The 26,564-nt window shown below is 50.1% G+C and overlaps 7 protein-coding genes across 7 annotated transcripts; 3 read left to right on the forward strand and 4 right to left on the reverse strand.

Moving 5' to 3' along the window:
• Nucleotides 1–1,778: 1,778 nt before the first annotated feature.
• On the forward strand, nt 1,779–8,439 carry pksP (polyketide synthase alb1; the record flags this gene model as incomplete). Its single annotated transcript, XM_073741067.1, has 5 exons — nt 1,779–2,065; nt 2,124–2,415; nt 2,466–5,894; nt 5,945–6,700; nt 6,748–8,439. The coding sequence occupies 5 exons, from the start codon at nt 1,779–1,781 to the stop codon at nt 8,437–8,439; spliced, it is 6,456 nt and encodes a 2,151-aa protein (XP_073593760.1).
• Nucleotides 8,440–8,574: 135 nt separating this feature from the next.
• On the reverse strand, nt 8,575–13,039 carry BDW70DRAFT_140589 (uncharacterized protein). Its single transcript, XM_073737645.1, has 4 exons — nt 12,674–13,039; nt 11,025–12,602; nt 10,141–10,971; nt 8,575–10,085 (listed from the first exon to the last, which is right to left on the reverse strand). The coding sequence occupies exons 1-4, from the start codon at nt 12,911–12,913 to the stop codon at nt 9,141–9,143; spliced, it is 3,594 nt and encodes a 1,197-aa protein (XP_073593761.1). The 5' UTR covers nt 12,914–13,039; the 3' UTR covers nt 8,575–9,140.
• A 252-nt stretch (nt 13,040–13,291) lies between these two features.
• Nucleotides 13,292–15,050, reverse strand: BDW70DRAFT_140593 (putative flavin dependent monooxygenase). The gene is made up of 2 exons (XM_073737646.1): nt 14,856–15,050; nt 13,292–14,804 (listed from the first exon to the last, which is right to left on the reverse strand). The coding sequence occupies exons 1-2, from the start codon at nt 14,924–14,926 to the stop codon at nt 13,409–13,411; spliced, it is 1,467 nt and encodes a 488-aa protein (XP_073593762.1). The 5' UTR covers nt 14,927–15,050; the 3' UTR covers nt 13,292–13,408.
• Nucleotides 15,051–15,456: 406 nt separating this feature from the next.
• Nucleotides 15,457–19,616, forward strand: BDW70DRAFT_151989 (uncharacterized protein; the record flags this gene model as incomplete). Its single annotated transcript, XM_073739372.1, has 2 exons — nt 15,457–15,852; nt 15,906–19,616. 2 exons carry the CDS (start codon nt 15,457–15,459, stop codon nt 19,614–19,616), a joined length of 4,107 nt encoding a protein of 1,368 aa, XP_073593763.1.
• A 98-nt stretch (nt 19,617–19,714) lies between these two features.
• BDW70DRAFT_88070 (NAD(+) diphosphatase) lies at nt 19,715–21,259 on the reverse strand. The gene is made up of 3 exons (XM_073745101.1): nt 21,098–21,259; nt 20,566–21,015; nt 19,715–20,515 (listed from the first exon to the last, which is right to left on the reverse strand). Exons 1-3 carry the CDS (start codon nt 21,192–21,194, stop codon nt 19,815–19,817), a joined length of 1,248 nt encoding a protein of 415 aa, XP_073593764.1. The 5' UTR covers nt 21,195–21,259; the 3' UTR covers nt 19,715–19,814.
• A 170-nt stretch (nt 21,260–21,429) lies between these two features.
• Nucleotides 21,430–24,553, forward strand: BDW70DRAFT_140599 (glutamine-dependent NAD(+) synthetase). Its single transcript, XM_073737647.1, has 14 exons — nt 21,430–21,553; nt 21,612–21,730; nt 21,789–21,939; nt 22,003–22,061; nt 22,147–22,336; nt 22,394–22,419; nt 22,471–22,562; nt 22,609–22,773; nt 22,822–23,234; nt 23,290–23,624; nt 23,668–23,671; nt 23,737–23,779; nt 23,848–24,265; nt 24,351–24,553. The coding sequence occupies exons 1-14, from the start codon at nt 21,525–21,527 to the stop codon at nt 24,458–24,460; spliced, it is 2,154 nt and encodes a 717-aa protein (XP_073593765.1). The 5' UTR covers nt 21,430–21,524; the 3' UTR covers nt 24,461–24,553.
• Nucleotides 24,554–24,575: 22 nt separating this feature from the next.
• On the reverse strand, nt 24,576–26,521 carry BDW70DRAFT_140600 (uncharacterized protein). The gene has a single exon (XM_073737648.1). The coding sequence runs from the start codon at nt 26,411–26,413 to the stop codon at nt 24,914–24,916; it is 1,500 nt and encodes a 499-aa protein (XP_073593766.1). The 5' UTR covers nt 26,414–26,521; the 3' UTR covers nt 24,576–24,913.
• Between the last annotated feature and the right edge of the window lie 43 nt (nt 26,522–26,564).

A 26,564-nucleotide genomic window follows, 5' to 3' on the forward strand; every position in this document is an offset into this window, starting at 1 on the left:
GCAACCACTTCCCGAAGCCACGGCCGCACATATACGGTGTCTTAAACTATGAGCGATCTCCGTTAATATTCGCCGGAATAGTCCGCGGAGGTTGATCAACCACCTATCTTGGAAGAAGGTCGCATACCACGCGTTGATTTAGCATAGCAGCGGCTAGACGGAATATTCAATCTTACGCGGCTCTGATTCAGAGTGCTGATCCTAATTTCGGTATCGATTTATTTACACCATGCTACAAACCATGCACCTGTTTCTGTTGAACAAATGGCGCTGACTTTCATTATAACTACTAGGGCTTCCAGGCCCCTCGCCGGTGACCCTCGCCCAAATCTGCAAGCCGAATGGCTTGGTTACCTGAATTGTCTGACGACTGGAGCGTGTTGGCAGCACCAGGACCATTGACTAAAAGCAAAATTCTGACGTTCACGAGACGCAGAACTGAAAGTAGTGAAGCCGGCACAAGCGCTAGACGGACGGAAGCCAGTTCCGCCAAGGCAGGTCAATGATGAGTGCTTCAGCGTGGACCTGGCGAGCCTTCCATAGATACGCGAGGGAAAGTCGTTGACCAAACTATGGGTGTAACTATTGCGACTTACGACAACTTAATGTCATGATTGTTATGGTCTAGGCACCTTCTACGCCACCGCCCGTATGAAGCTACAGAGTTACGATCGGCCGAATGTCACAGGTGATGGCTCGGGCATTATTGCTGACAATACGAGGGTATACCAGCCGCAAGCGCTGCATAGCATATTGTGTGATCATCTGAGCTCTGGAACAGTCTCGCCGTCTTGCTCGTGCATTATGACCAAGCCACTTTTCAGGTGGCTTTTGGTCCCTCATGACCTACAAATGATTCAAGCAGGGGATCTCTTGTTGAGCGAGGAGCCTGTCGGCAGTGATGACGTCTGTTGTAGAGCCTCCATCTCCATGCAGTCGGCTCGAGAATGTAACCTAATGAAAGACAACCAATTCAACGGATACCCACTGCGCTGAATGGTGGTGATTGGTATGATCGCATTTGCTCAGGTCAAATTTAGATCAAGGATCATATTCAGTGCTCTCAATGGCCGATCCATCGACGAGGCCCAATAGATAGTAGATACAGCTTGTTTTTCGATATGATGGTGACACGTGACGCCATCTCTCTTCCCTTTCCGGAACACATGCAAAGAACTTGATTTTAGAACCTACCGGGAGCATCGCAACCAAGTCTGTTTGATCTCCTTTCGACTCATGTCCCTTGATTCTCAGATTTTTGTTACTATCGGGCCGATGCATAACAAGGTCAATCTATCCGTTCAGCACATTCCTGGCACGATCACCGGGAATCCGAACGAGTGTTGGACCCGAAAACAGACCGTTGCCTCTTTCATCATGACGGAAGCCCTGCAAGGCTGAAGCACAGTTAGGATTAGTGGAAGTGTTCCACTTGGTTCCCAAGTCTGATTCTGATCTAGGTCTTTCCATTCATGAATTGACCAAATAGGAGCCTTGCTTGATGGCCCACAAAACAGTGAAGGTTGTATTCGAACAACCTGATTAGAACGGCTTGCCGATGCTACATTGCCTACGATCCGGGAATAGCACAGAGATGTATGGAGCGGACTCGAAGTATGTTGCAACCAGGTATAGGAAGTGGCCCACCTCGCAGAAAGGCAAAAATGACTGCATCAGTATAAAAGTCTGCTCATAGAAGATCGCGGCGTATTCCGCCGCTGAATTTTGGGATGAACTCAATTTCCTGATCAGCGGACTTGACTCTCCTTCTCCTGATAATGGAGGACCCATACCGTGTCTATCTCTTCGGAGATCAGACAGGTGATTTTGAGGTCGGTCTCCGTCGTCTGCTACAGGCAAAGAATCACTCTCTCCTTTCGAGCTTTCTCCAGAGAAGCTACCATGCAGTGCGGCAAGAGATCTCTCATCTTCCGCCATCCGAGCGCAGCACATTTCCTCGATTCACAAGCATTGTTGATCTACTAGCACGGCACTGTGAATCTCCGGGAAACCCTGCGATCGAGAGCGCGTTGACATGCATATATCAATTGGGATGTTTTATCACGTATGTTACATTTATAGCCTATATTCTGCTGAATATAAACTGCTGCTGACGGTATCAGTTACTATGGTGACCTCGGTCATGCATTCCCTACGCACTCCCAGAGCCAACTCGTTGGGTTGTGTACAGGTTTGCTCAGTTGTGCCGCGGTCAGCTCTGCAAGTAACATTGGCGAACTACTCAAACCAGCTGTTGAAGTGGTTGTTGTAGCCCTCCGATTGGGGCTGTGTGTTCACCGAGTGCGGAAACTGTTTGATCAAGATCAAGCAGCGCCACTCAGCTGGTCAGCTGTTGTGTCCGGTCTGAGTGAATCCGAAGGATCGAGCTTGATAAACAAGTTTACCAGCCGAAATGTGAGTCTCTTAGAAGGATTTTATAACACCTCGATATTGACCAGCTATAGGTTATCCCTCCTTCGTCTCGGCCGTACATTAGCGCAGTATGCGCAAACACGTTGACCATTAGTGGTCCCCCAGTTGTTCTCAACCAGTTTCTGGATACTGCCATTTCAGGGAAGAATAAAGCTGTTATGGTGCCAATCCACGGCCCGTTTCATGCCTCCCATCTATATGATAAGCGGGACGTGGAGTGGATTCTTAAGTCCTGCAACGTTGAAACAATCCGCAACCACAAACCCCGTATTCCGGTTCTGTCAAGCAACACTGGGAAGCTCATTGTTGTCGAAAATATGGAAGATTTTCTCAAAATCGCTTTAGAAGAGATTCTGCTTCGCCAAATGTCATGGGATAAGGTGACAGATTCATGCATATCGATTTTGAAGTCAGTCGGCGATAGCAAGCCCAAGAAGTTGCTTCCAATCTCATCTACGGCTACGCAAAGTTTATTCAACTCACTCAAGAAATCAAACTTAGCGAATATCAATGTGGATGGAGGAATTAGCGACATTACGGCAGAAACTCAACTTGTCAACCAGACAGGCAGGGCTGAACTTTCAAAGATAGCCATTATTGGGATGTCGGGTCGATTTCCTGAAGCTGATAGTCCCCAGGACTTTTGGAACCTCCTATACAAAGGCCTTGACGTGCATCGAAAAGTACCTGAGGACAGGTGGGATGCTGATGCGCACGTTGACCTCACCGGCACGGCAAGGAATACAAGCAAGGTCCCTTACGGATGCTGGATTCGGGAGCCTGGCTTATTCGATCCTCGCTTCTTCAACATGTCACCCCGAGAAGCACTTCAAGCTGACCCTGCTCAACGGCTTGCATTGCTCACAGCGTATGAGGCATTGGAAGGGGCTGGATTTGTTCCAGATAGTACGCCATCGACGCAAAGGGATAGAGTTGGTATCTTTTACGGGATGACCAGTGATGACTACAGAGAGGTCAACAGTGGTCAGGATATCGATACCTACTTTATTCCAGGCGGCAACCGTGCTTTTACTCCCGGTCGGATCAACTATTACTTCAAATTCAGCGGGCCCAGTGTGAGTGTTGATACAGCTTGCTCTTCTAGCCTCGCGGCTATCCACTTGGCCTGCAATTCCATTTGGAGAAATGACTGTGACACGGCTATTACTGGTGGTGTAAACGTCCTGACCAACCCAGACAACCATGCTGGTCTGGATCGTGGCCATTTCCTTTCCAGAACCGGAAACTGCAACACGTTCGATGACGGGGCCGATGGATATTGCAGAGCGGACGGTGTTGGCACTGTCGTTCTGAAGCGGCTTGAGGATGCTCTGGCAGATAATGATCCAATTCTTGGTGTCATTAACGGCGCATATACGAACCACTCAGCGGAGTCAGTCTCAATCACCCGTCCCCATGTCGGCGCACAAGCATTTATCTTCAAGAAGTTGCTAAATGAAGCAAACGTTGACCCCAAGAGCATAAGCTACATCGAGATGCATGGAACTGGTACCCAGGCCGGGGATGCGGTGGAAATGCAATCGGTCTTGGATGTCTTTGCACCAGACCACAGACGTGGGCCGGGACAGTCCCTACATCTTGGCTCTGCAAAATCAAATATAGGTCACGGTGAATCAGCGTCAGGTGTGACTTCTCTAGTCAAGGTGCTGTTGATGATGAAGGAAAACATGATACCTCCGCATTGTGGCATCAAGACAAAGATCAATCACAATTTCCCAACCGACCTGGCGCGGAGGAATGTCCATATCGCACTTCAGCCCACGGCTTGGAATCGACCTTCATCTGGCAAACGCCAAATATTCTTGAACAATTTCTCCGCAGCCGGTGGAAATACCGCGCTTTTGCTAGAAGATGGGCCCGTTTCTGATCCGAAAGGGGAGGACAAACGGAGAACACACGTTATCACGCTTTCTGCTCGATCTCAAACTGCTCTTCAAAACAATATCGACGCGCTGTGTCAGTACATCAGTGAGCAAGAAAAGACATTTGGTGTCAAGGACAGCAATGCCCTGCCGAGTTTGGCGTATACTACAACCGCACGCCGCATTCACCACCCTTTCCGAGTCACTGCTATTGGTTCCAGCTTTCAGGAAATGCGCGATTCTCTAATTGCGAGCTCCCGAAAGGCATTTTCCGCGGTGCCTGCAAAGACCCCTGGTATCGGGTTCCTCTTTACTGGGCAGGGTGCCCAATATGCAGCCATGGGCAAACAATTATATGAGGACTGCTCACACTTTCGATCCGCCATAGAGCACTTTGATTGCATCAGCCAAGGCCAGGATCTTCCATCAATTCTTCCTCTTGTTGATGGCAGCTTGCCTTTGAGCGAACTGAGTCCTGTTGTGGTACAACTGGGGACTACGTGCGTGCAGATGGCTTTGTCCAGTTTTTGGGCATCATTAGGGATAATGCCATCCTTCGTACTTGGGCATAGTCTTGGGGACTTTGCTGCTATGAACGCTGCCGGAGTACTATCAACCAGTGATACCATCTATGCTTGTGGCCGTCGTGCCCAGCTCCTCACAGAGCGATGCCAACCAGGAACACATGCCATGCTGGCCATTAAAGCCCCACTAGTCGAGGTCAAACAGCTCTTGAACGAGAAGGCCCATGATATGGCATGTATTAATTCTCCTTCAGAAACCGTCATCAGCGGTCCTAAGTCTAGCATTGATGAGCTCGCCCGGGCCTGCTCAGATAAGGGATTGAAGTCAACTTTTCTGACAGTGCCCTACGCTTTCCATTCTGCCCAGGTTGATCCTATATTGGAAGACCTTGAAAAGACTCTGCAGGGAATCACCTTCAACAAACCGTCCGTGCCGTTTGTTTCAGCCTTGCTAGGGGAAGTAATTACGGAAGCGGGCTCTAACATCCTAAACGCCAAATATCTGGTAAGACACTGCCGGGAAACTGTCAATTTCTTGAGCGCGTTTGAAGCAGTGAGAAATGCAAAGCTCGGTGGTGATCAGACTCTCTGGCTGGAGGTCGGTCCGCATACGGTCTGTTCTGGAATGGTCAAGGCCACACTTGGACCACAAATAACCACCATGGCGTCTCTCCGCCGCGACGAGGACACATGGAAAGTCCTTTCCAATAGCCTGTCAAGTCTATATTTGGCGGGCGTTGACATCAACTGGAAGCAATATCATCAAGACTTCTTCTTTAGCCACAGAGTACTTCCGCTACCAACCTACAAGTGGGATCTGAAGAATTACTGGATTCCCTACAGGAACAACTTCTGTCTCACCAAGGGCTCTCCTGTGTCTGCTGCGAGCGCTTCTCTACAGTCGACTTTCCTGACAACGTCTGCCCAGAGAGTCGTTGAGAGCCGCGACGATGGATTAACGGCAACCGTAGTAGTGCACAATGACATAGCCGACCCGGACTTGAATCGAGTTATCCAGGGCCACAAGGTCAATGGAGCTGCACTCTGCCCTTCAGTAAGTAAGCCCCGCGGATTTGCTATGAATCAGTCCTGACAGACTTTAAGTCTCTTTATGCAGATAGTGCCCAAACCCTTGCAGAATACCTCATCGAAAAGTACAAGCCAGAGCTAAAAGGCTCAGGCTTGGACGTATGCAATGTAACGGTTCCCAAACCTCTTATTGCAAAAACTGGAAAGGAGCAATTCAGAGTTTCGGCGACTGCCAATTGGGTGGACAAACACGTATCGGTGCAAGTCTACTCTGTTACCGTGGAGGGCAAAAAGCTCGTCGACCACGCGCACTGCGAAGTCAAACTTTTCGACTGCATGGCCGCCGATCTTGAATGGAAGAGAAGTTCGTATCTGGTCAAGCGAAGCATTGAGCTTCTCGAAAATAGTGCTGTGAAAGGAGATGCCCATCGCTTGCGGAGAGGAATGGTCTATAAACTCTTCAGCGCGTTGGTCGACTACGATGAGAACTACCAATCTATCCGTGAAGTTATCCTTGATAGTGAGCTTCACGAGGCGACGGCTCTGGTCAAGTTCCAGGCACCGCAAGCCAACTTTCACCGCAACCCATACTGGATCGACAGTTTTGGGCATTTGTCTGGTTTCATCATGAATTCCAGCGACGGAACAGACTCCAAAAGTCAGGTCTTCGTTAATCATGGATGGGACTCCATGCGGTGCTTGAAGAAGTTCTCAGCGGATGTCACCTACCGTACCTATGTCAGGATGCAGCCATGGCGCGACTCCATCTGGGCAGGAAATGTCTACATATTCGAGGGTGATGATATTATCGCAGTATTTGGGGGTGTTAAGGTAAGGAAATCTTGGCCGATAGGAGTATTGCTAACATCATTTAACAGTTCCAAGCCCTATCGCGCAAGATCCTCGACATTGCTCTTCCGCCAGCAGGACTGCCGAAGGCGCAGACCTCGCCAGTCCAGTCCTCAGCTTCCCGGAAGCCAATTGAAACTTCAAAGACCACCTCACGGCCAGGACCCCCAATGACAATGAAATCATTCGTCAAAAAGTCCGCTGGCCCAAGTGTGGTAGTGCGAGCGCTCAATATCCTAGCATCAGAAGTAGGACTCTCAGAATCCGACATGTCTGACGATCTGGTGTTTGCAGACTATGGTGTCGACTCCCTTCTTTCCTTGACAGTAACTGGCAGGTATCGAGAGGAGCTGAACCTAGACATGGATTCTTCAGTTTTCATTGAGCATCCAACGGTTGGCGACTTCAAGCGCTTTGTGACTCAACTCAGCCCGTCAGTAGCTAGTGATTTGTCATCGACTGACCGCGAGTCTGAGTATTCATTCAATGGTGACAGCTCTTCCGGCCTATCAAGTCCAGCATCGCCTGGCACCGTGTCGCCACCAAATGAGAAGGTCATCCAAGTTCATGAGAACAGCACTATGAAAGAGATTCGCGCTATTATAGCCGACGAAATTGGTGTCTCGGCAGACGAAATAAAGAGCGATGAGAACCTAAATGAGATGGGAATGGACTCGCTTCTGTCACTTACAGTCCTAGGTAAAATCCGCGAGTCACTGGACATGGACCTGCCGGGAGAGTTCTTCATCGAGAACCAGACCCTGGACCAGATCGAGACTGCGCTGGACCTGAAGCCCAAAGCTGTCCCGACAGCTGTCCCACAATCGCAGCACATAACCCTACCACAAACAAACTCAACGAAACAGCTTCCCACTCAACCTCCCAGCAGCAGCGACAACCATCCCCAGGCAACTTCCATCCTCCTCCAGGGAAACCCGCGCACAGCGTCGAAGACCCTCTTCCTCTTCCCCGACGGCTCTGGCTCCGCAACTTCCTACGCCACAATCCCCGGGGTCTCCCCAAACGTTGCCGTTTACGGCCTCAATTGCCCCTACATGAAAGCCCCCGAAAAGCTCACCTGCAGCCTCGACTCGCTGACAACGCCGTATCTCGCCGAGATCCGCCGCCGCCAACCGACCGGCCCGTACAACCTTGGCGGCTGGTCCGCAGGCGGGATCTGCGCATACGACGCGGCACGCAAGCTCGTCCTGCAGCAGAACGAAATAGTCGAGACCCTTCTTCTCCTCGACACCCCCTTTCCCATTGGCCTTGAGAAACTCCCTCCCCGCCTGTACAGCTTCTTCAACTCGATCGGCCTCTTTGGCGAAGGCAAGGCCGCGCCGCCGGCTTGGCTTCTTCCCCATTTCTTGGCGTTTATTGACTCCCTCGACGCGTACAAGGCCGTGCCCCTTCCCTTCAACGAACAGGAATGGCAGGGAAAGCTGCCAAAAACGCACCTCGTTTGGGCTAAGGATGGGGTCTGTTCTAAGCCTGGTGATCCGTGGCCTGAGCCTGCGGAGGACGGGAGCAAGGATCCGCGCGAGATGATCTGGTTACTTTCTAACCGGACGGATCTGGGTCCGAATGGATGGGATACGCTTGTGGGCAAGGAGAATATTGGCGGTATTACAGTGATTCAGGACGCGAATCACTTTACTATGACAAAGGGCGAAAAGGCAAAGGAGCTTGCTACTTTCATGAAGAAAGCGTTGGGGGTTTGAGAGAGCCGGTTGGTTTGATACAGATGTCAAGTTGTTTGCTTTGGTTTTGGCTTAGGTTTTGATCCACTAATGCTATTCTTTTGCTGCTCATGATGTTTTACTTTTTCGTTTTATATTGTACCCTAAACATAAAGGTAAACATTAATATCCTCTGGTTCTAATAAAAAGGGTTCTTGAGAGACTGCATCTAAGTAACCAGCTACAATCAATTGCGATACTCTATTTCCTAGCTATTCAGCGCCCCAAGTCCTTGGAAAACAATAGTGCGAACAACCCCGACTAGTGGCTGCGGTATGAACGGTGTCGCATAAAAAGAGCAAATGTACACTAGCATCGCAGTCAAGACAACACTGGGTAAATGCAATGCCATAATTCATAAAGGGCCGCAAAATGATGACATGCTGTAGTCGTCTAAACAAGTAAGGCATGTAAAGGTAGCAGTAGGCACGGTAACATCCAGTTTCAGCACTCCTTGTAAACGTCATAGAGTGTCTAGCAGTGGGGAAAGAGGTCCATGTTGAAACCCAGTCCAACTCCGAATCTGAACAAAAGAGAAGGATTTCAGAAAGATAGGACTTTCCGTGAGCTTTCCACTCAGAAGAAACCTGAAGATGAATGGATTTCTCTGGCTTGGATTGATCGATTAAAGAAAAACTTAAATGAAAGTGGAAGCATATAGTATGTAGGCGCGACTAGTTTATTCATAGGGACATCTCAGAACTAAACCTAAGAGCGCTTCCGCGCCCTGGAAAATTAGATCCGTTATTGTTAATTCCAGGGCTTGTAGGACGGCTGTAGTTGTTCGCGTTTAACTTTGGGCTTCGTGGTTGGGTGCTTGTTGAGCGTGTGGAAGGGCGATTCTTGCGGATCTCGCGGAGCTCATCCTCTTTCTTCTGGAGGAGATCTTCTCGTACTGACAGGAGAGATTCCAGTTCTCCAATGCGAGTCAGGTGTCGGCTTTCATCGTTTTGGATGTTCAATTCCCGAAGTCGGGTGGCTTCGCCGGCGACCTTGCGTTTAAGCACCTCGTTTTCATCCCGAAGTGTGCGGAGTTCGTTCCCGGAGTGCGCAGCAGCATTGGATGCTGTTTGGTATTGCTCCCGGGTGTATTCGGCCTGTTTGTTCGCAACGTCGGCTTTTCGCTCCAATGCTGCATTCTCTGTTGTGAGACGGCGTATTTCCTCCCTTGCCTTTTCTAGCTCTGCCATGTCGCCTCCGCCGGTCTTGAGAGCTTCTCGTGCTTGATCCAGATCTTGCTTCAATTGAGCACGTTCATCTTTGAGTTTGACAATCTCTTCGCTCTGTTTCTTGATCCTCTGTTCATAATTCGCCTTGGTTTCAATAAGACGATCGCGCTCCCGTCGGATATTATGTAGATCCTTTGTTCGTGTCTCATAGCGATGTTGAAGCGACTCTAACACCCTGTCCCTCTCAAGTATGCGGGTTTGAGCCGCAGCCAATTCTTTTCGGAGCTTCTGAATATCAGCTGCATTTGAAGCTCTCATCTGTATTAGGTTGTTCTCCAAAGATTGTATTTGGCTATCCAGTGATTGAGACGCTGCTTTTGAACTGACTGTGAGCTCACTTGTATTCTGAGACTCGCTCATTCGTGGTTTTTTCGGAGTTGGCTCAGTAGAGTCTTCTTCCTGTTATGCTGTTAGCCATAGACAGATAACAACAAAGATGGCAGTATTCGCTTACCAATACACGTTTTTGCGCCAGAGAAGTAGCAGATATCGTGTTGTCAACCTTGGGTTGGCTCGGTTCCTCATCTTGCCTTGATTCATCCATGGTCCATTTGCGCAGCGGCTCGACTAAGGGTAGCGACCAGAAGGCATCGAAATTATCTGAGAGGAGACATGTCATGATTTCGTTTGCATCTTCATGCACCCCAAGAGCATCATCTTGAAGGTCTCCAACTATGTCTCGAAGATATTCTGAGTACTGGAGAAGTTTAGAAAGGTGCTTCGGTGTTGAAGGCCCCGGATAGCATAGCTCAACATGCTCACTTGAATTAGCCACCATAAGTCTGATGACAGGTAGCAAGTGCCCGTCACGAGCAAATGTTGTTCGCATATGTTCCACAGAGGGATTCTTTGTATTTAGTGAGGAGTCAAGCGCAATTATTGCTGACGGAGCTTTGTATACGTTCACTATGCCATCGCTTTGAGCCAGTTGAACACCAAAGCTTAGAGCATCCTTGGCCAAAGACACCTCCGCATTGGTGCCGCTGCCCATCTCCTCGCGTGAGCGTGTATACGAAAATCCTTTGCCCTGCAAATAACGTTCGACGATCCCTTGGGTCTTTTCTCCTCGGACCATGATGACCAAATGGATGTCATGTTCGCTTGCGGCCTTAATGAGATAGTTAAGTAGAAGAAATTTCGCGCTTGAATAATCCGCCCAGGAGGCTTCCTGTTCGAACTTCGATTCGGCACTTTTCATGTGGTCCGCGACATTTATATCAGGATGAGTTGCTGCGTTACTTAGACGTTCTAATACTTGTTGTATTAAGGGCGCTGTACGTTCCAGCTGCAGCTAATGTCAGGATAACACTCAATATAGCTTGTACTAAACCGACTCACCTCAGACTCTGGAATTTCCTTTCTGCCAAAAAGGGCGACTTCAAGTGCATCCTTTGACTCCTCTAGTACCCGCTCGTAATCATCCTTTACCCGCGAATCCATCGGAAGTGGCACAGCAAACTCAGAAGGGCCGAGCTGAACAGACCCTGGAGGTCTTTCTTCAGTGTGGTTTATTGTTAACGCGCTAGGTTGGATAGTTTGGAATGTCTCAGAGATATGCGTCAGATGTCCAGTTTCATCTAAAGAGGTCTCCGGCACTAAATCTTTAATTGGGTCGGCATGGGAAGAATCCTTGTCCACTCTCACGCTGAGAGGTGCGCCTGTACCAGGTGCAGGCGGCGGTTCCGAAGCTTCAATATCCCCGAGAGACGATGGAGTTGCACTTGCTTCGGTTTGCAAGGTCTCAACCGTGTTCTTATCGCGCATTTTATCATATAAATTCATTATCTTCTCCCGCGGCGTTGAACCTTCAATGTGGCTATATTTCTCCATAGTATCGGCGAGAGAGCTCTTTTGCTTTTTCTGGCCTTGGTCATCCATGATAGCCGGCGTGGATGGATATGGTGTAATCAACGGCCGGGAGGCAACGCCAGATGTTGAGCCCAAAAGCGGATGCCCTGACGGATGTTGCGGAGAAATTGGAAGACTATCCAAAACAGGCAAGCTATTTAGAATAGAATTTCGTGAAGGGGAAACGCCTGAATAGAGGCTAGCAGAATGGGCGACCGCCCCTAGGGCAGGCGCAGTAAAAGTTTGGGTTGTCGGAATGTTCCTTGGGGCTGACTCTGCCGATGAAATAATATGCCTGGAGTCCAGATGCCCTGTGAGGCAAGCAGGAGTACTATTGGAGGAAGGAATGGAATTCCCTGTTAGCAAGCGCCCGTTTGCCAGCGAAGTTCGAGGAGGAAAAGCGCTTGAAGGAACTCCGTTTGTATTTGACGAAGTCAAAGATTGAGGGCCGGGTGTTTCTGACGGAGGCCCTGCCCCTAGGGACTCGCTATGTGGGGGAGCCAACGAAATAAATGGGGTTTCCGGGATTTCTGCTCGAGGACTTGGATGTACAATCGTCCTCTGCCTTTCTCGAGACGTCCCAGCGTCTTCGGTCTTTCTCCCAGCAAGGTCAGGATTCTCGAGGCCCCGCGCAGACACTCCTACGATAGGGTCCCTGTCCTGTGTTAGCGGTTTTTCGACTTCGTCAGGAAGACGATATTCGGGGGGGATGGATGCTCTCGGACAGCTCTCGAACACGCTGTGGAAATGACTCGCTACCTTGGTTTTGATATCGGCGTAGGATTGACTAGAATTTTCAGTTGCTAGGCTTGACAATGGAAGTTCGTTGGTCTCTTGAGAACGCGCCTCCGGTACAGAGTCAAGCGGAACGAACAAGTCGGAATCTGAGGACTGTTGCCGTACTAGCTCTTGTGCAGGGGTCTCGGCACACTCGTCGAAAATAAAATTAGGCGATCGCGATGAAGATTGTTCAATTGAGAAGCCGTTTCCCTTAGAAGCTTGTTCTTCTTTCCGTTTCTTTTCTTCCCAGATCTGGACCGCAACTTCGTTGGCGTTTTCTTTTGGTTCCTGATCGAGACAGATCAATCAAACGGCTTTTCATAGCGGCACCATGCCAGACGGTTGAGGTCAGAACCCACCCAAGAAGGCGAATAGTTTCCAACCCAGTCAATCAAGTAGTGGGTTTCGTTTTCGGCCAGGATACCGTTAATTTCCCAGTCTTCGTCAGCGGTCACCTCTTCCTCGCCTGTGCTAATATCTTCTTCGTCGCCTCTAGCGACGAGGTATCGCTTGCTATGCTGATTTCTTCCCTTGTGCGAAGAAGAAGTATACGTGGGCTTACTGTGCTGTGTTAGTGATGCTTTCCGCTTGTTGCGCATTTTATGCGTGCGGAGAAGAAACGAGGCGGCTGTCTTGGATCATGGTGTCACTGGAGGTGTGATGGACTAAGACTAAGAAGTCTAAAAGCATGTAGAGTCACGGCTGCGTCCTGGAGCGAAAAGAAAAGAGGCCGGAATACTTGGGCAAGGTTAGGAGTAAACATGAATGAGGAGAGTATGAACTGGCGGACGGAGAGCTTGCGGGTGATCGCCGACACGTGACTTGTTATCAGTCTAACTCCACTGCTATCTCGGGCCTGCCTCGGACTCTACTCGGGATTGACAACTCCTCGGATTCAGATATTTGGAGGCTATAGCCTGCTCAGACAAGATGATATCAAACCCAGGCCTCGAGCCGGGCTTTATCTGACTGATATACGTCTAGACTCTTCGTTCAACCACACCTGTGTATTTTGTCTCTATTATATATATTTGCTCCTCGGCTTCTATCTCAGCGTACTCTCATGTTTAGACGGTCTTCATCTGTGTTCATGTCTATGGGAAGTGGTCTTGCTCATTCCGCCATCGGTTGAAGTCATACCCAAGTTCTTCCAGGGTCTTGACTGAGCGCCGTTCTTCGCCCTTGCTGAAAAATGCTTTGCGCATCTCAGGAACCATCTCTCGCATCCACCTTTCTTTCCTCCCCCAGCGATTGCACTGCTTGCCATTGCCGTCATTGACAAGCCCGGGGCGTGATTCGGCTGTAGATGCCCAATCATGTAGCATGTTTATGTAATCGGCGTCTAGTGGATAGGGCATAAGGTGAAATCCAGGACCATCGCCTTTCTGGGCGACAGCCGAACTTTCCCATGATTCCATTTCTGCTGTAGACGGAAGCTTGAGGCGACCGGACCAGACGCGGGAGAATACTGCAGCCTGGTTCTCAGAGAGTGGGAAAGGAATAATTCTCTGGGGCAGGACTGGGAAAACAAGGGTAGGGTCATGGATGTAGAAAAGATGCTGGTAGGTATTCTCTACTCTGCGGCCATGTGTAATGATGGGAGGAGTGAGGGAGGAGAGAAAAGGGAAAGAATAAAGGAATCCAGTGCAGAAGATGATAGCGTCAATATTCTCTTCGATCCTTCCGTCCGCAAATCGAACAGCCTTCTCGTGTGTAGCGGGAGGAAGAAAATCCACAATTTCGGGGTAATAGGCCATATCCGTGGCTGTGGAAGGTGACAAGTAAAAATCCGTCCGCTGTGACGCGAGGACCTTTCCTTTACAGACTTTACTGATCTGGTTGCCGATATCAAGCCCGGATGCGGAACTTCCAACAACAACAACCTTCTTGTCCCTGAAGGGGTCTGGCATGTCATAGAACTTGGAGTGTGTTATAACACCCTGGTAGGCGTTATTCCAGCTCACGATGCCCCGGATGTCTGGTAGATATGGGACGTCGAAATGGCCACTTGCAGCTACAACAGCATCGTAGGAACTAGTTGTCGTAGTCCCGTTGCGGAGGTTTTGTGTTGTCACTGACCAGGTCTCTGTGCTGCTATCCTTTTGAACATCCAGAACTTGGGTTTCAAACCGAATATGTTTCTTGATATCCTCCCCATACTCCCTCACATATTCTTTTACCGTGAAATGCCTTGGGAAATCCTGCACGTGGGATGGGAATTGCTTCTCGCCGAACGCCATCAACTCCTTCGGCAGATTCGTGTCCAGAGTATCATATATCGGGGAGATAAAAGTAGGCTCTTGGTTTGGCCTGGATGCATCCCTAGGAAGCCAGACTGGTTCCTGTATGCCTTCGTCCGGACTGAGTTGTGGTACTGGCGTGGAAACAGCCTCCTTCAGCGTTCCAGGACTATAATTCCACACGCCTCCCATGTAACTCCTTCGCTCAAAGACATCTATTGTATCAAAGCAATTTTCTGCCAGTAAGTATCTAGCGACTGATAAGTAAGTGGAACCATTTGGCGGGAGCTTGGTGGTATACTTCACAGAAGCAAGGCCGGCTGGTCCAGCGCCGATGACCGCTATCCGGTGTATGTGCTTGGACAACGCCATCCTTCCTGGGCATCACTTCTCAGCGTAGATGATTGAGGATGAAGTGTTCTGTCATTTTGGAGACGTCCACTGACTCTGATGCCACTAAAATGACCCGCGTATCTCCCGATGTCGGACCTGATGATATTAAGCCCCGCCATACGCATAGTTAACTGCCAGGGATCATCCTACCAAATGACTGGGTTTGGACTGTAGATGCCTTGCCGAGTAGGCATGTATCTTAAAAGAACTGTGAGCGCAAACTGATAGTCAAATAACTCTTAAAAACGCTGAATTACCAAAGATATCGCGGTAGTCCAATACTGCGAGTCCAAGATACAAGTAATATTACAACCGCGATACGTCGCTAACAACAAGCTCTGGGCGGCTTGCGATCATCAAGCTCCAAACGCGTCTTCACAGACTGCTTTACAAAGGTTGCTCACCATTCTTATCCCTTCAGATTTCCGGCACAACAAGCTCGTCTTCGCACTATGCCGCGCTTATAACTCAGCATCATGATAGACACAAATTGATTGCCGGCGCCGACCATGGACACCAGCGACCAACCCCCAGTCTCGGAACTACTGCGTTCAACGGCGGCCATCCCAATCGCGCAGGTCTCCCCGGACGTTGACCGTCTTTCGCAAAGTTCTATTCACTCCGTTGTAACGCTTTTGTGGCCGTACTCGTCGTCTACCAAGATACTCAGTGTCCTCCTCGCCGAACCCGATTTCCGCCTTCGCCGATCAAACGGACAGGTAAAAGTGTTCTTTCACGGTCATGTGGCGGAGGAGGTGGCGCGAACTCATATTGGAATTGGTGACATTGTGTACCTGAGCTTAACGGGGTCGAAATTCTCGAAGAATGATGCCAATGCGGCGACACAGACACCGGGTCGAAGCGTCTCGTGGGACGTGCACTTTGAGACCTCGGCATTTCTAGAGGTGATTTACTGGAGCATCGCTCGTTGGCTGGCATTGTGCTGACTTGAAATAAGATCTGGCGTAAATCCAAACTCTTGTCGACAGTCAAGGTTGATTTCTCGCGCAGTACACCTCCGCTCGCGGACAACGTAGCGGTAGCCCCTAGCACACCCGCTGCTTATGATGGCGGGCAGACATTCGGGCCGCCAGAGACATCCTTATGGCAATCTCCGGCGTTCTTAGGGGGATCTCGGGTCTCGTCCAGCTTCACTAATTCGGCTGATGACCCTTTTGTGGAAGAAGATGGCTACGTACATGGGAAAGGACGGAAACGACCGAGATTCAGCGTACGGAGCAGCGAATGGCGTGTAGTTGATGAGCCTGAGAGCCCTGGAGACAGAGATTTACCGGAGGACTGGATGGCTATGTTTGACGAAGACCTCGAGAAAGGATCGGAAACCGGTGAGGATACTGTCGTTCAGGATACTGAAGAGAGCACTATCGCTCCAGCCCCGGCAGCTGTTCCGGATAACGCGCCAGCTGTAGACACCGATGCCGCTATGGTAGACGTTGAACCTGATGCCGCATCTTCAGTAGCAGACAAGCATTCTGATCAGATAAACGACAACGCTCTGTTTATCCGCCCTAACGTTGTCCCCCAGAGCGTTTCAGAGCCCCCAAAGCTTATCAACCTGGGTCAGGCTTCCCACCTCCCAACAAATACGCCGCGCCTACACGCGGTCCCTTCTCCTGGGCTCCCACAACCATCTCCGCTTACTGCTACATCAAATAGCCTCAGCGGATACTTCGGATCTGCAGCTAATACTCCGGCCGCGGCTCAATCTATGACGCCTGTGGCACCAAGCTCTAGTGAGGGGTCTGAGTCAGACGGCCTTGTCAAACCAAGGGCTCCTGCGGTACTTGGATTCGGGGAGGTAGCTGAACTTGACGGACCGGATACTCTGCCACAAGGCCAACCTTATGATGAATCATTTACACCTGCGCCAAGCAACCCCGAAGAAGAGACTCGACTCGACGATTCTGATAATGTGCCGCAGGTCCAAGACCATGTCGATTCAACGCACACAGCCGAGGATGACGTTATGACAGTATACACTGACGACATGCAAGTTCAGGCTTCTGACAGGCTATCCGATCTAGATTCGGCGAATGCAATGGCCAGCCCTCAACCTTCGGACAGAAACGTGACTACTGTCAAGGAGATTGAATTGGCTAAGACAGAGGGTGACCTTAGTCATTATACGAAAACCAACATGACTGAAACTCAATCTGAAGAACCAAACTCTGAGACAGGACAACAATCGGCGATTGATGAAGATGACGCGGCTAGAAGATCCGTTAATGAAAGCTACCAGGAAGAAGAAGATAGGGTCAGCGGAGAGGGTATGCCTGAACGCCAGGGCCGAGAAAACGAAGTTGAACAGAAGCAAATTTCTGCTGACCGGACTGAGGAAGGGGAGCTTGCGAATGCTCGTGGAATAGAAGATTTCGATATACCACGTGCTGAAAGGGAGTCTCCTTCGTCGGACGATAGCGGAGATAAGTCGCCAAATCGTTCCTACGACTACCATGAGGATGAAAGTGATGTTGTGGATAGTGATGATGATGTTGATGATGATGACGGGAGCGATGAGGATGCGAGTAACCAGGGCGAGCTTGAAGAAGACTACGAGAACGACGAGGATGATGATAGAGCTGGTGAAGGATATGATTACACCGAGTCAGAAATTGAGTCTGATTATGAGGAGGAATCTTCACCGAGAGCTGCACCAAAGAATACGGCCCCTGAAGTTATTGTTCTGGACAGCGACAGCGAGGATGATTTAGCCGCTCCTTTAGCCGCCCCTGATTCAACTGACACCGCTAATGGACAAACACAAGATACATCAAGAGAGAGCTCGTATGACTCGGAAGACCATAGTCAATCAGGTGATGGGTTCAATGACGAAGCAGACCATGAACGCGGGCCCGTGGAAAACCAGGAGGGCGACGACGTGGGTTTCTCAGACCGGATGGCAGTGCATGAAACTGCAGAGGAACCGGAGAGTTCGAATGCTGAAGGAAAGGATAATCAACATATTGTGGACGAGCACCCTGTAGATGGATGGCATTCTGAACCAGAGCGGATGGAAGAAGATGTACATGACGACCTCGCTAATCACAAAGAGGAGGGTTTCCATGTGCAGCAAAACACGAAAGCGGAAACCACGCTTGCTGAATCCTCTTGGGGACCTAATCAGAATGCGTCAGTGAACGAGTTTGTGGCTACGCATGCCTATCGTGAGGTTCAAGCGATATCCGAATATCCACCTGCACCTAAGCATGGTACCCTCGACTACCTCGCGGCAATCTCAGAGTCTGCTGAACGTCTCAGTGCTATCTCCGAACCTGCGCAGCCGGGTCACGAATTGGCTATTGATCCTAGTTTGTACGAGCTCGGTAGTCCGCAAGGCGACAATGCAAAGGAACCTGATACCGAGCAGTTTCCGGCGGAGCGCTCGGTTGAGGACAGCAAAGGGCCCAGGAGCATGCAGGACAGACACCTGGCGCTTCAGCTTGATGGTGCGGCATCAGAAACAATCGCTGACCTCACAGAAATACCTGTGTCAGCTCATGAAACTCGGCAATTGATCGCTTCAGGGCCATCTCATTTGGCCGTGACTGACCAAGCCGCTGCCTCAGTCAAAAATTCTAGCCCGATTGAAGCCTTGAAAGACACGCAACCGACACTGAACTCGAATCAGGATACCTTGCCGATATTTCAAGCAGGAGGCCGGCCACGAACTTCAACTGTGGGTGATAGGGCTCATGCTCTAGAGGGGGAAAGCCCGTCTCCAATTGTTGCCGTTAACTCGGAGCCAGAGGGTGCTCTCATTGTCAAACGCGAAGGAAGCGAGCCCGAACAGCCTATGGTTGTTTTGCACAACAAGATTGCTCCATCACCCGACGAAAACCAGGCATTGCAAGCTAGCATTGAAGCCGATGATCAATCCGAAGACTCTATCGACGAGACGAGCCGTACTCCAGGAGACCGCCGTTATCCCGGTTTGCGAAGCAAGCTCTCTTACTTCGCACCTCTTGCAACCCTAATCGACCACTACAACGCGTTAGTAGACACAATCTCCATCGTTTCCGAAATCAACCCACCAACAAAAGCTGGCTCTGGCAGCAAAGACTTCATCATGACCCTTCAACTCACAGACCAATCCATGGCTGGTGCAAGCGTCTACGCCCAACTCCTCCGACCCTACAAGTCAGCGCTCCCGACGCCTAGCGAAGGCGACGCAATCCTCCTCCGCAATTTCCGTGTGAAAAGCTTCAACCACTCCGTCATCCTCGTTAGCGACAACACAAGCGCCTGGGCTGTCTTCTCATCCTCCGCCGACGGCGCTGATATAGCCGGGCCTCCTCTTGAATACGGCGTTGAAGAGGAAGAATATGCTACTGGTCTGCGTTATTGGTACCTGGAAGATGGGGTCGCCATGGTAGCAGACTATCAACTTCAAGCATCTGTAGACAGGGAGAGCAGAGCGGAGACACCGACTAGTAATCTTGCGCACAGTGATGCGGGAAGTATTGATATGGCGTTGCGCGAGACGCGCGGGGATACGTCTTCTAGTCGGGGGTCAAGACGGAGGAAGTCTCATCGCCGTATTACGATCCATGAGTTGAGGGATGGGAGAAGATATACAGAAGTTGGGTCCACGCCTGGGGAGGACAGTATCCATGAGCTGCGAGATGGGACGCTTTATGCCAATTTATGAGCGGTTAAATTATTGTTTATTCGGTTTGAAATTGTGAAAGATTGCGTCCCTGTCAAATGGGGTATAAGAATAGCATTGCCGGCAGTTGGTTAAATGTTGTTTCTATGATATCCACTCACAAAGTACCCACCGATTCGCACATGACATGCAATCTATCTACTAGTGTCTATGATACTGACTATTTATCCACGTCTTAAACTACATCTTCGGCTTGTCTGCAAGAAAATCGATATTGATAGCCGCTTGTATCAACTGGTTCGCAATCGCCGTCGGAGGCGGCAATCTCAACGACCCCTCCTTATACCCCGGCCCAGCAGCTTGATCTAGGTTGCTCGTGCCAACCCTCAAAGCCTCCTCTACCTCCTCGATCTCAAACCACCGCGCATCTTCCAGCTCAGGATCATGCTCGAGGTTGATCTTCTCATGTGCAGGGTCACTAACCTGCGCGATTGCCCCAATCATTAAATTAGCCGGGTACGGCCACGGCTGGGTCGAATGGATAATGACGCGGGATAGTGTCACACCGGCTTCTTCCCATACTTCGCGACGCACTGCGTCCTCGACGGACTCGGCGGGTTCGATGAAGCCTGCAAGCGTGGAGTACCAGTTGGGCGGAAAGCGTTTCGAACGGCCAAGGAGGATGCGCTTCGCGTCGGACGAGATGACGGCCACGATGATTGTAGGGTCTGTACGCGGGAAGGAGAGGTTTGAAATGGTGGTGCGAGTGCTGCAAGCTGGTTTCTCGGCGGGCTTGCCCTCGGCGACGCGTGCTGCGTCGGTGGGCGGGCAGGCGCGTTTTGTGCCCGAGTTTACGGATATGGTGCGGCTGCCACAAGTGCCGCAGTAGCTGTTGCGGGTGTTCCAGTCAATAAGGGCACGGGCTTGAGCGTAAATAGCCGCTTTACCAGAATTAGTCGCCATTCTTCGTGGTTAGGGTCGAGAAACATACCCTCATTAGCAGAGAAAGTCATTGCCACTCTTGCCTGCAGAAAACTCAATCCTTGAGCCTCAAATCCGCTGACCACCTCCTTCGCTTTGTGCTGTTGCTCCTCCGACCCTTTCTCTGAGACATCGAGCGCGAAATACGGTGTCCCGCTGTAGATCTTCCAGCTGAATCCGTCCTGCTGCTTGTCGGTCTCATCCACACCCAAGAAGATAAGGTGCGGCTCCGTCTTGCGCGAATCATGCTCCTTGATTATCTCTTCCTCCGACTTGTCGTAGATCGATTCTGGCAGCAGTTTGCGCACTTCATCGTACTTGGCGTAGTATAATTCCGTAGGAGACCTTGTGAGTGGCGCTAGGTCCTTGAGAATAACAAATCGGGTCGACGGGTGCTTGAAAGCGGCGGAGAGGAAGGGGTGATCTGATCGAAGGAATGACAGCCGGTTCAGAGGAGAGCCTAGGATAGTAGTCAGTACCTAGTCACCTTAATACCGAGAACCTTAACACGAGAGAGATGATGCTATAATGCTCAAACTTACTCGAAAAGTAATTCACGGTCTCTTTGCCGAACCGCCGAGCCAGCATTGAGTCAGCCTGGATGTGGGCGGGATTGGGAATTTGTGGATTATTGGACATGACGCGATATTATGACTGAGACCGTGTATATACAAGAAATGAGTTTCTGGGAAAAGGGGGATTAGAAGGAACCTTGCAGTGGTTGCCAGCTGCCGGCCTTCCTCCGATCGATCTCCATTAATCAGCGATCGGGGCCGAGGGAGGGGTAGCGCCCACTAACCCCACACACGTGACTTGCGTCATTCCGCGATTCGGAGGTCTAAGCCGCTTTCATGATTCTGTTCAGCGATTGCTTGTCGACTTGGGCAATAATTGGAGGGCAGCTGGGAACTCTCGTGTGATTCTATTCCTATTAACTGTTGGATCATCTCTGGTTCATTCTCTTTCGAAATGGGTCGTCTCATTACGCTCGCAACATGGTTTGGATCGCCGAAACTTCACTCGTCTCGTGCTCAAATGCATCTAACATTATTACAGTTCCTTGAACCAGTGGGCTCTTGACTGGGAAGGAAACTGCGAGAGGATCATTGAGAGTATTCGCCAAGCCAAAGCCGCCGGGGCCACCCTTCGCGTCGGTCCAGAGCTCGAAATCACCGGTACGATCGCCTTGCGAGAAGCACTTCGTCATATGTATTGATATTGATGTCCGCGTAGGATATGGTGTTCTCGACGGGTTCCTGGAGGGAGATACATTTCTCCACTCATGGGAGATGTTAGCCCGTATTATTGACCATCCTGACTGCCAGGATATTGTGGTCGATGTGGGCATGCCGGTTCGTCACAGAAATGTGCGATACAACTGTCGGTTCGTTCTACTTTGCTGGTTTGGACGAAACTGGGCTTCGTCAGGCCGCTGACACAGTGAAAGTGTCATCTTCTTTAATAAGAAAATTGTCTTGATCCGCCCTAAAATGTGGCTTGCCAACGGTATGCATGCCTAATGTTGCCATTCGTCTGGTTCTGATACCTTCTGGTTGGGCTCTTCAGACATAGCTAACGTTAGCCTAATTAGATGGAAACTACCGAGAAATGCGACACTTTACCCCATGGCAGAGACCCCGGGAAGTTGAAGACTACTATCTCGAGCAAATTGTCGGCAAGATAACAGGACAGTATAAGGTTCCCTTTGGCGATGCGGTCATCAGCACGAGAGATACATGCTTGGGACTGGAGACATGCGAGGAACTGTTCACACCAAATGGGTACGTACCCGGCGTTTCGTTAGGACTGAATGCTAACGTGCTAACGTCACCGTCTAGCCCCCATATTCCCTACAGTCTTGCAGGTATTTTCGCCTTCACAATCTGTTATTTGCTGTAGCTGATCTGGGTTGAAGGCGTTGAGATTATTTCCAACTCATCCGGCAGTCACCATGAGCTGAAGAAGCTTGATACGCGCGTCAACCTCATCACACAAGCCACGAAACTGGTAAGCAGGTCGGCCAACACACATGAGCAGTACTTACTGTTGCCAGAGCGGTGGAATCTACCTGTATGCAAACCAGCAAGGTTGTGATGGTGACAGGCTCTACTACGATGGATGTGCTATGATTGTCATAAATGGGAACATCGTAGCTCAAGGATCGCAGTTCTCACTGAATGATGTGGAGGTTGTCACTGCAACCGTGGACATTGAAGAAGTACGTCTATTAGTCCTACTGCGATTGGCAATGTACTAAGAGAGACAGGTGCGCACATACCGTGCCTCAACAAGCAGAAATATGCAAGCCAGCAGACAGCCCCCTTTTGTCCGTCTTGACCTTGACACGCGATTGTCTCGTTCGGACGAAGACGCTGACCCTGGCCTTGCGCCGTCTGAGATGCTCATGCCCCGCTACCACGCCCCAGAAGAAGAGATTGCCCTTGGACCTGCTTGCTGGTTATGGGATTACCTTCGGAGAAGTGGTGCCGCTGGATTTTTCCTTCCTCTGAGTGGTGGGATTGACAGTTGCGCTACTGCAGTAATTGTCCACTCTATGTGCAGGGAGGTTATCAAAGCAGTACAGCAAGGCAATGAGCAAGTGATCAAAGATGTCCGCAGGCTCTGCGCAGAGCCTGCTGGCTCGACCTGGCTCCCCACAACAAGCCAAGAAGTCTGCAAGTATGTCTGCAACATACCGAAAACACCCACGTTCAGGGATAGCTGACTTTCGTAGCCGTATTTTCCACACGAGCTTCATGGGCACGCAGAACTCTAGTAAAGAGACAAGAGACCGAGCAAAGGAGCTGGCTGCGGAGATTGGGTCGTACCATATCGACTTCAACTTCGACACCGTTGTGACCGCTTTGATGAATCTATTTACCGTTGTCACAAACTTCCAGCCAAGATTTAAGGTCCACGGTGGTAGCCGCGCAGAAAACCAGGCGCTGCAGAACATTCAGGCCCGTCTGAGAATGGTCCTCTCTTACCTGTTCGCATCGTTACTGCCCACAGTTCGCCAGCGCCCAGGCGGCGGTGGACTTCTCGTTCTTGCGTCGTCCAATGTAGATGGTTTGTGCCCTCTTTTCTGAAGTAAAGCGTCATGCTGACATTGAATAGAATGGTATATCTGCCCATCCTAATACAACTACAAACCTCATCATAATACTTACATTTCATCTAGTTTACGAGGCTACCTGACCAAATACGACGCGAGCAGCGCCGATGTGAGTCATTTTTTGCTACCTCATGTATCTTTCCCCGTCATCCAAGCAAAAACTAACAGTATCTCCAGCTGAACCCCATCGGTTCCATTTCCAAAGTCGACCTCAAGAAATTCATTGGCCATTGTGCAACCTCCTTCGACATGCCTATTCTAACCTCATTCCTCAATGCCACGCCCACAGCCGAGCTCGAGCCGATCACAGCAACGTACGTGCAGTCCGACGAAGCAGACATGGGCGTGACGTACGCCGAACTTGGCACGTTCGGTTACCTGCGCAAAGTGTCCAAGTTAGGGCCTTGGAGCATGTACGAGCGCCTGCTGCACATGTGGGGTAATGAGTATTCTCCCCGAGAGATCTATGAGAAAACACGCCACTTCTTCTATAATTATGCGATTAACCGTCATAAGATGACTGTTATCACGCCAAGTTATCATGCTGAGCAGTATAGCCCTGATGACAATAGGCACGATTTAAGGCAGTTCCTTTGTGAGTCCTCCTCATCCATTCACACTGTTTTTTGGTGCTTGGTATAGTCTTCTGGGACCGTAAAGCTAACATATACGGTGCTTAGATCCTCCTTTCACTTGGGCATACAAGAAAATGGAAGAGAGCGTCAAGTACTGGGAAGAAAGGGGCTGGACGACAGGAAAAGCGCAGAAGAAGAGCGTCAAGGCGGATTAGGATGGTTCATGCGATATCCACCGGTTGGATTCTGGAGTCAGCTACGTAGACGTGGGTTAGAACTTCTAGACTAATGTAAGGTTTCTAGATGTTGCTGTATCCATCCTCAGGAAAATTCAAAGAACTATATGTTATTTCAGACACTTGGTTTTACATAGTAGAGTGATGCTACTTGGTTCAGACTAATCTACATGCTTTGGCGAACCGCGTATGCTGCAGGAGTGTGTGTTAAGCCAGCTACTTCCGACTATGTTATGATCCAAACACCATGGAGAAGTTCACAAAGTACCAAAATAATACATGTGGGATATAGATCTGATGTTGCCAAAGCCACAAACGCCCGAGAACGCTGAAAAAAAGGTATGAATGATTAGAACAGAAAGTTCCCATGTTCTGTGGCAACTGGTACCAGGCGTTATCAAAGCCTCCAATAATGTAAGCATTTATTCCAGCTTAATCCCTCCAAAACCACCCGCTCTTTGTCTGATTAGGCTGCTGACCAGATTGCTGATCAGAGCTCTGGTCGCCCTGCGGCGGATTGACAACCTCAGTGGACGAGTTGGTTTCCTCACGACCATCCGCGTATTTCTTCGTACGCACGGTCTTAGTTTTGACTGAGCCATCTGGAAGGCGGATACGCTCTGTGCTTACTGAGTTTGAAACGACGTAGTTCTGAACTGGCGGGTTTTCAGCCCGGACTTCTGTAGCGGCCGGGGATGATGCTGGTTCTCGGGAGAGATGCGCTTCAGTAGACTCAGACTCATCTTTGGCCTCGGGGACGGTATGCTTGCTTCCACCGGATACGAGATCTAACCAGCTCTCTGTGTCGTCTTTGTTATTAGTTTCAGAAGGAAAGATGCCGAATCGACCTCTGCGTCGATCTTCTAGGAGGAACTGCAAAAGCGGGCTATGAAAGGCACCGAAAAATTCACGCTCACGGGCGTCAATATCCGCGAGGAATCGGTCGTAAAGATCAAGATCCGTCGCAGGTCTATTGTTTGACACTTCGGTGGTCGAATCAGAACCGGTCTTCTCTGGTGCCGGTACAGAGGGCGACGCTTCATTCTTCGGACGATCAAAATGATCCAAGCGGTCCAGTGTAATACTCGTCCACGGCTGACTCTCTGATCCAGAACTAAATTTCCAGTGCTTCCCCAAACTACCCCGTTTAACTAACCCAGCTAGCCATTCTTTTCCTGACTCCGATTTCGCAACTGTTCCACTCTCACGATCCAGCATGGGCTCTCCATTCTCGAGTCGGAGAAGGTCCTCGAAAGCTTCACGCCACTTGGGTTCATTAGGGTCACATTCGGCTTCAGACGACAAACTCATAGACGACATGAGGGACGTGAAGACGCCCTGCTCCCGGTGAGACCGATAACGCGCCTGGCGCTCTAGATGCAGAGGAGAGTACGGACTGAACATGAGATAATTGACTGGCCAAGCAGGGGAATCGGCGCTCGTCATGCTTGAGAACATTGGGTGGTGGTACGGGCTGAAGAGACGGGCCATGGCATGGTCGTCTAGCCAGAACCGATCAAAGAACGAGTTGAAGAACATGTCGATGTCAAACCGATTATCCGGGTTATACCAACGTGACCTGGAAGGACGATCCGGGTATTTATCATTTACTGTTGACGGGTCATTGAGTCTAGAACCTGATGGAACATTATCATCAGCCTTGCCTCCATCGTCGTTATACTCTTGGCCTTGGCACCGTCGCTGGCGTGTTTGATCGGAGTAGGTTTGATCGTCTGAGAAAATAGTCCAGTGCTCCGAGCGTGGAGATGTAGCAGAGGACGGGAGGCCCATAACAGACTGCAACATGGAGGAAATTTGTTCATCGGCGAATCGACGGAGAGCAACGAAGGGGTTCTCATCATCAGTCCATTGGCGGGAGCTCCCAGGCGAGGAAGCAGTTCGCGTATTTCTGGGATCTTCCTCGCCTGCCATACTGAACTAATATCCAGAGAGTTATTGGCAGATCAAAGGTGTATAGTGTGATCCTTGTTTGATAATTTGCAGGACGTATCAAGTAGAATGTGTTTTTGTTGGATGAGCTTCGAATGTTCTTGAAGCCGATCTTTGAAGCTGTTGGGGATCG

Source organism: Aspergillus foveolatus (assembly GCF_047715535.1).
Source record: "Aspergillus foveolatus strain CBS 279.81 unplaced genomic scaffold BDW70scaffold_44, whole genome shotgun sequence".
Classification (NCBI taxonomy): domain Eukaryota; kingdom Fungi; phylum Ascomycota; class Eurotiomycetes; order Eurotiales; family Aspergillaceae; genus Aspergillus; species Aspergillus foveolatus.

Bases quoted from the DNA above. Each gene is read 5' to 3' on its own strand.
- BDW70DRAFT_140599 (XM_073737647.1), top strand. From the start codon at position 21,525: ATGGGTCGTCTCATTACGCTCGCAACATG. The intron at 21,554-21,611 runs GTTTGGATCGCC...ACATTATTACAG, and splicing joins CTCATTACGCTCGCAACATG to TTCCTTGAACCAGTGGGCTC. The intron at 21,940-22,002 runs GTTCGTTCTACT...ACACAGTGAAAG, and splicing joins AATGTGCGATACAACTGTCG to TGTCATCTTCTTTAATAAGA.
- BDW70DRAFT_88070 (XM_073745101.1), bottom strand. From the start codon at position 21,194: ATGTCCAATAATCCACAAATTCCCAATCCCGCCCACATCCAGGCTGAC. The intron at 21,016-21,097 runs GTAAGTTTGAGC...CTACTATCCTAG, and splicing joins GACCGTGAATTACTTTTCGA to GCTCTCCTCTGAACCGGCTG. The intron at 20,516-20,565 runs GTATGTTTCTCG...ATTCTGGTAAAG, and splicing joins GACTTTCTCTGCTAATGAGG to CGGCTATTTACGCTCAAGCC.
- BDW70DRAFT_140593 (XM_073737646.1), bottom strand. From the start codon at position 14,926: ATGGCGTTGTCCAAGCACATACACCGGATAGCGGTCATCGGCGCTGGA. The intron at 14,805-14,855 runs GTATACCACCAA...ATCAGTCGCTAG, and splicing joins GCCGGCCTTGCTTCTGTGAA to ATACTTACTGGCAGAAAATT.
- BDW70DRAFT_140589 (XM_073737645.1), bottom strand. From the start codon at position 12,913: ATGCGCAACAAGCGGAAAGCATCACTAACACAGCACAGTAAGCCCACG. The intron at 10,972-11,024 runs GTGAGTCGGTTT...CATTAGCTGCAG, and splicing joins AGGAAATTCCAGAGTCTGAG to CTGGAACGTACAGCGCCCTT. The intron at 10,086-10,140 runs GTAAGCGAATAC...ACAGCATAACAG, and splicing joins TGGCGCAAAAACGTGTATTG to GAAGAAGACTCTACTGAGCC.
- BDW70DRAFT_140600 (XM_073737648.1), bottom strand. From the start codon at position 26,413: ATGGCAGGCGAGGAAGATCCCAGAAATACGCGAACTGCTTCCTCGCCT.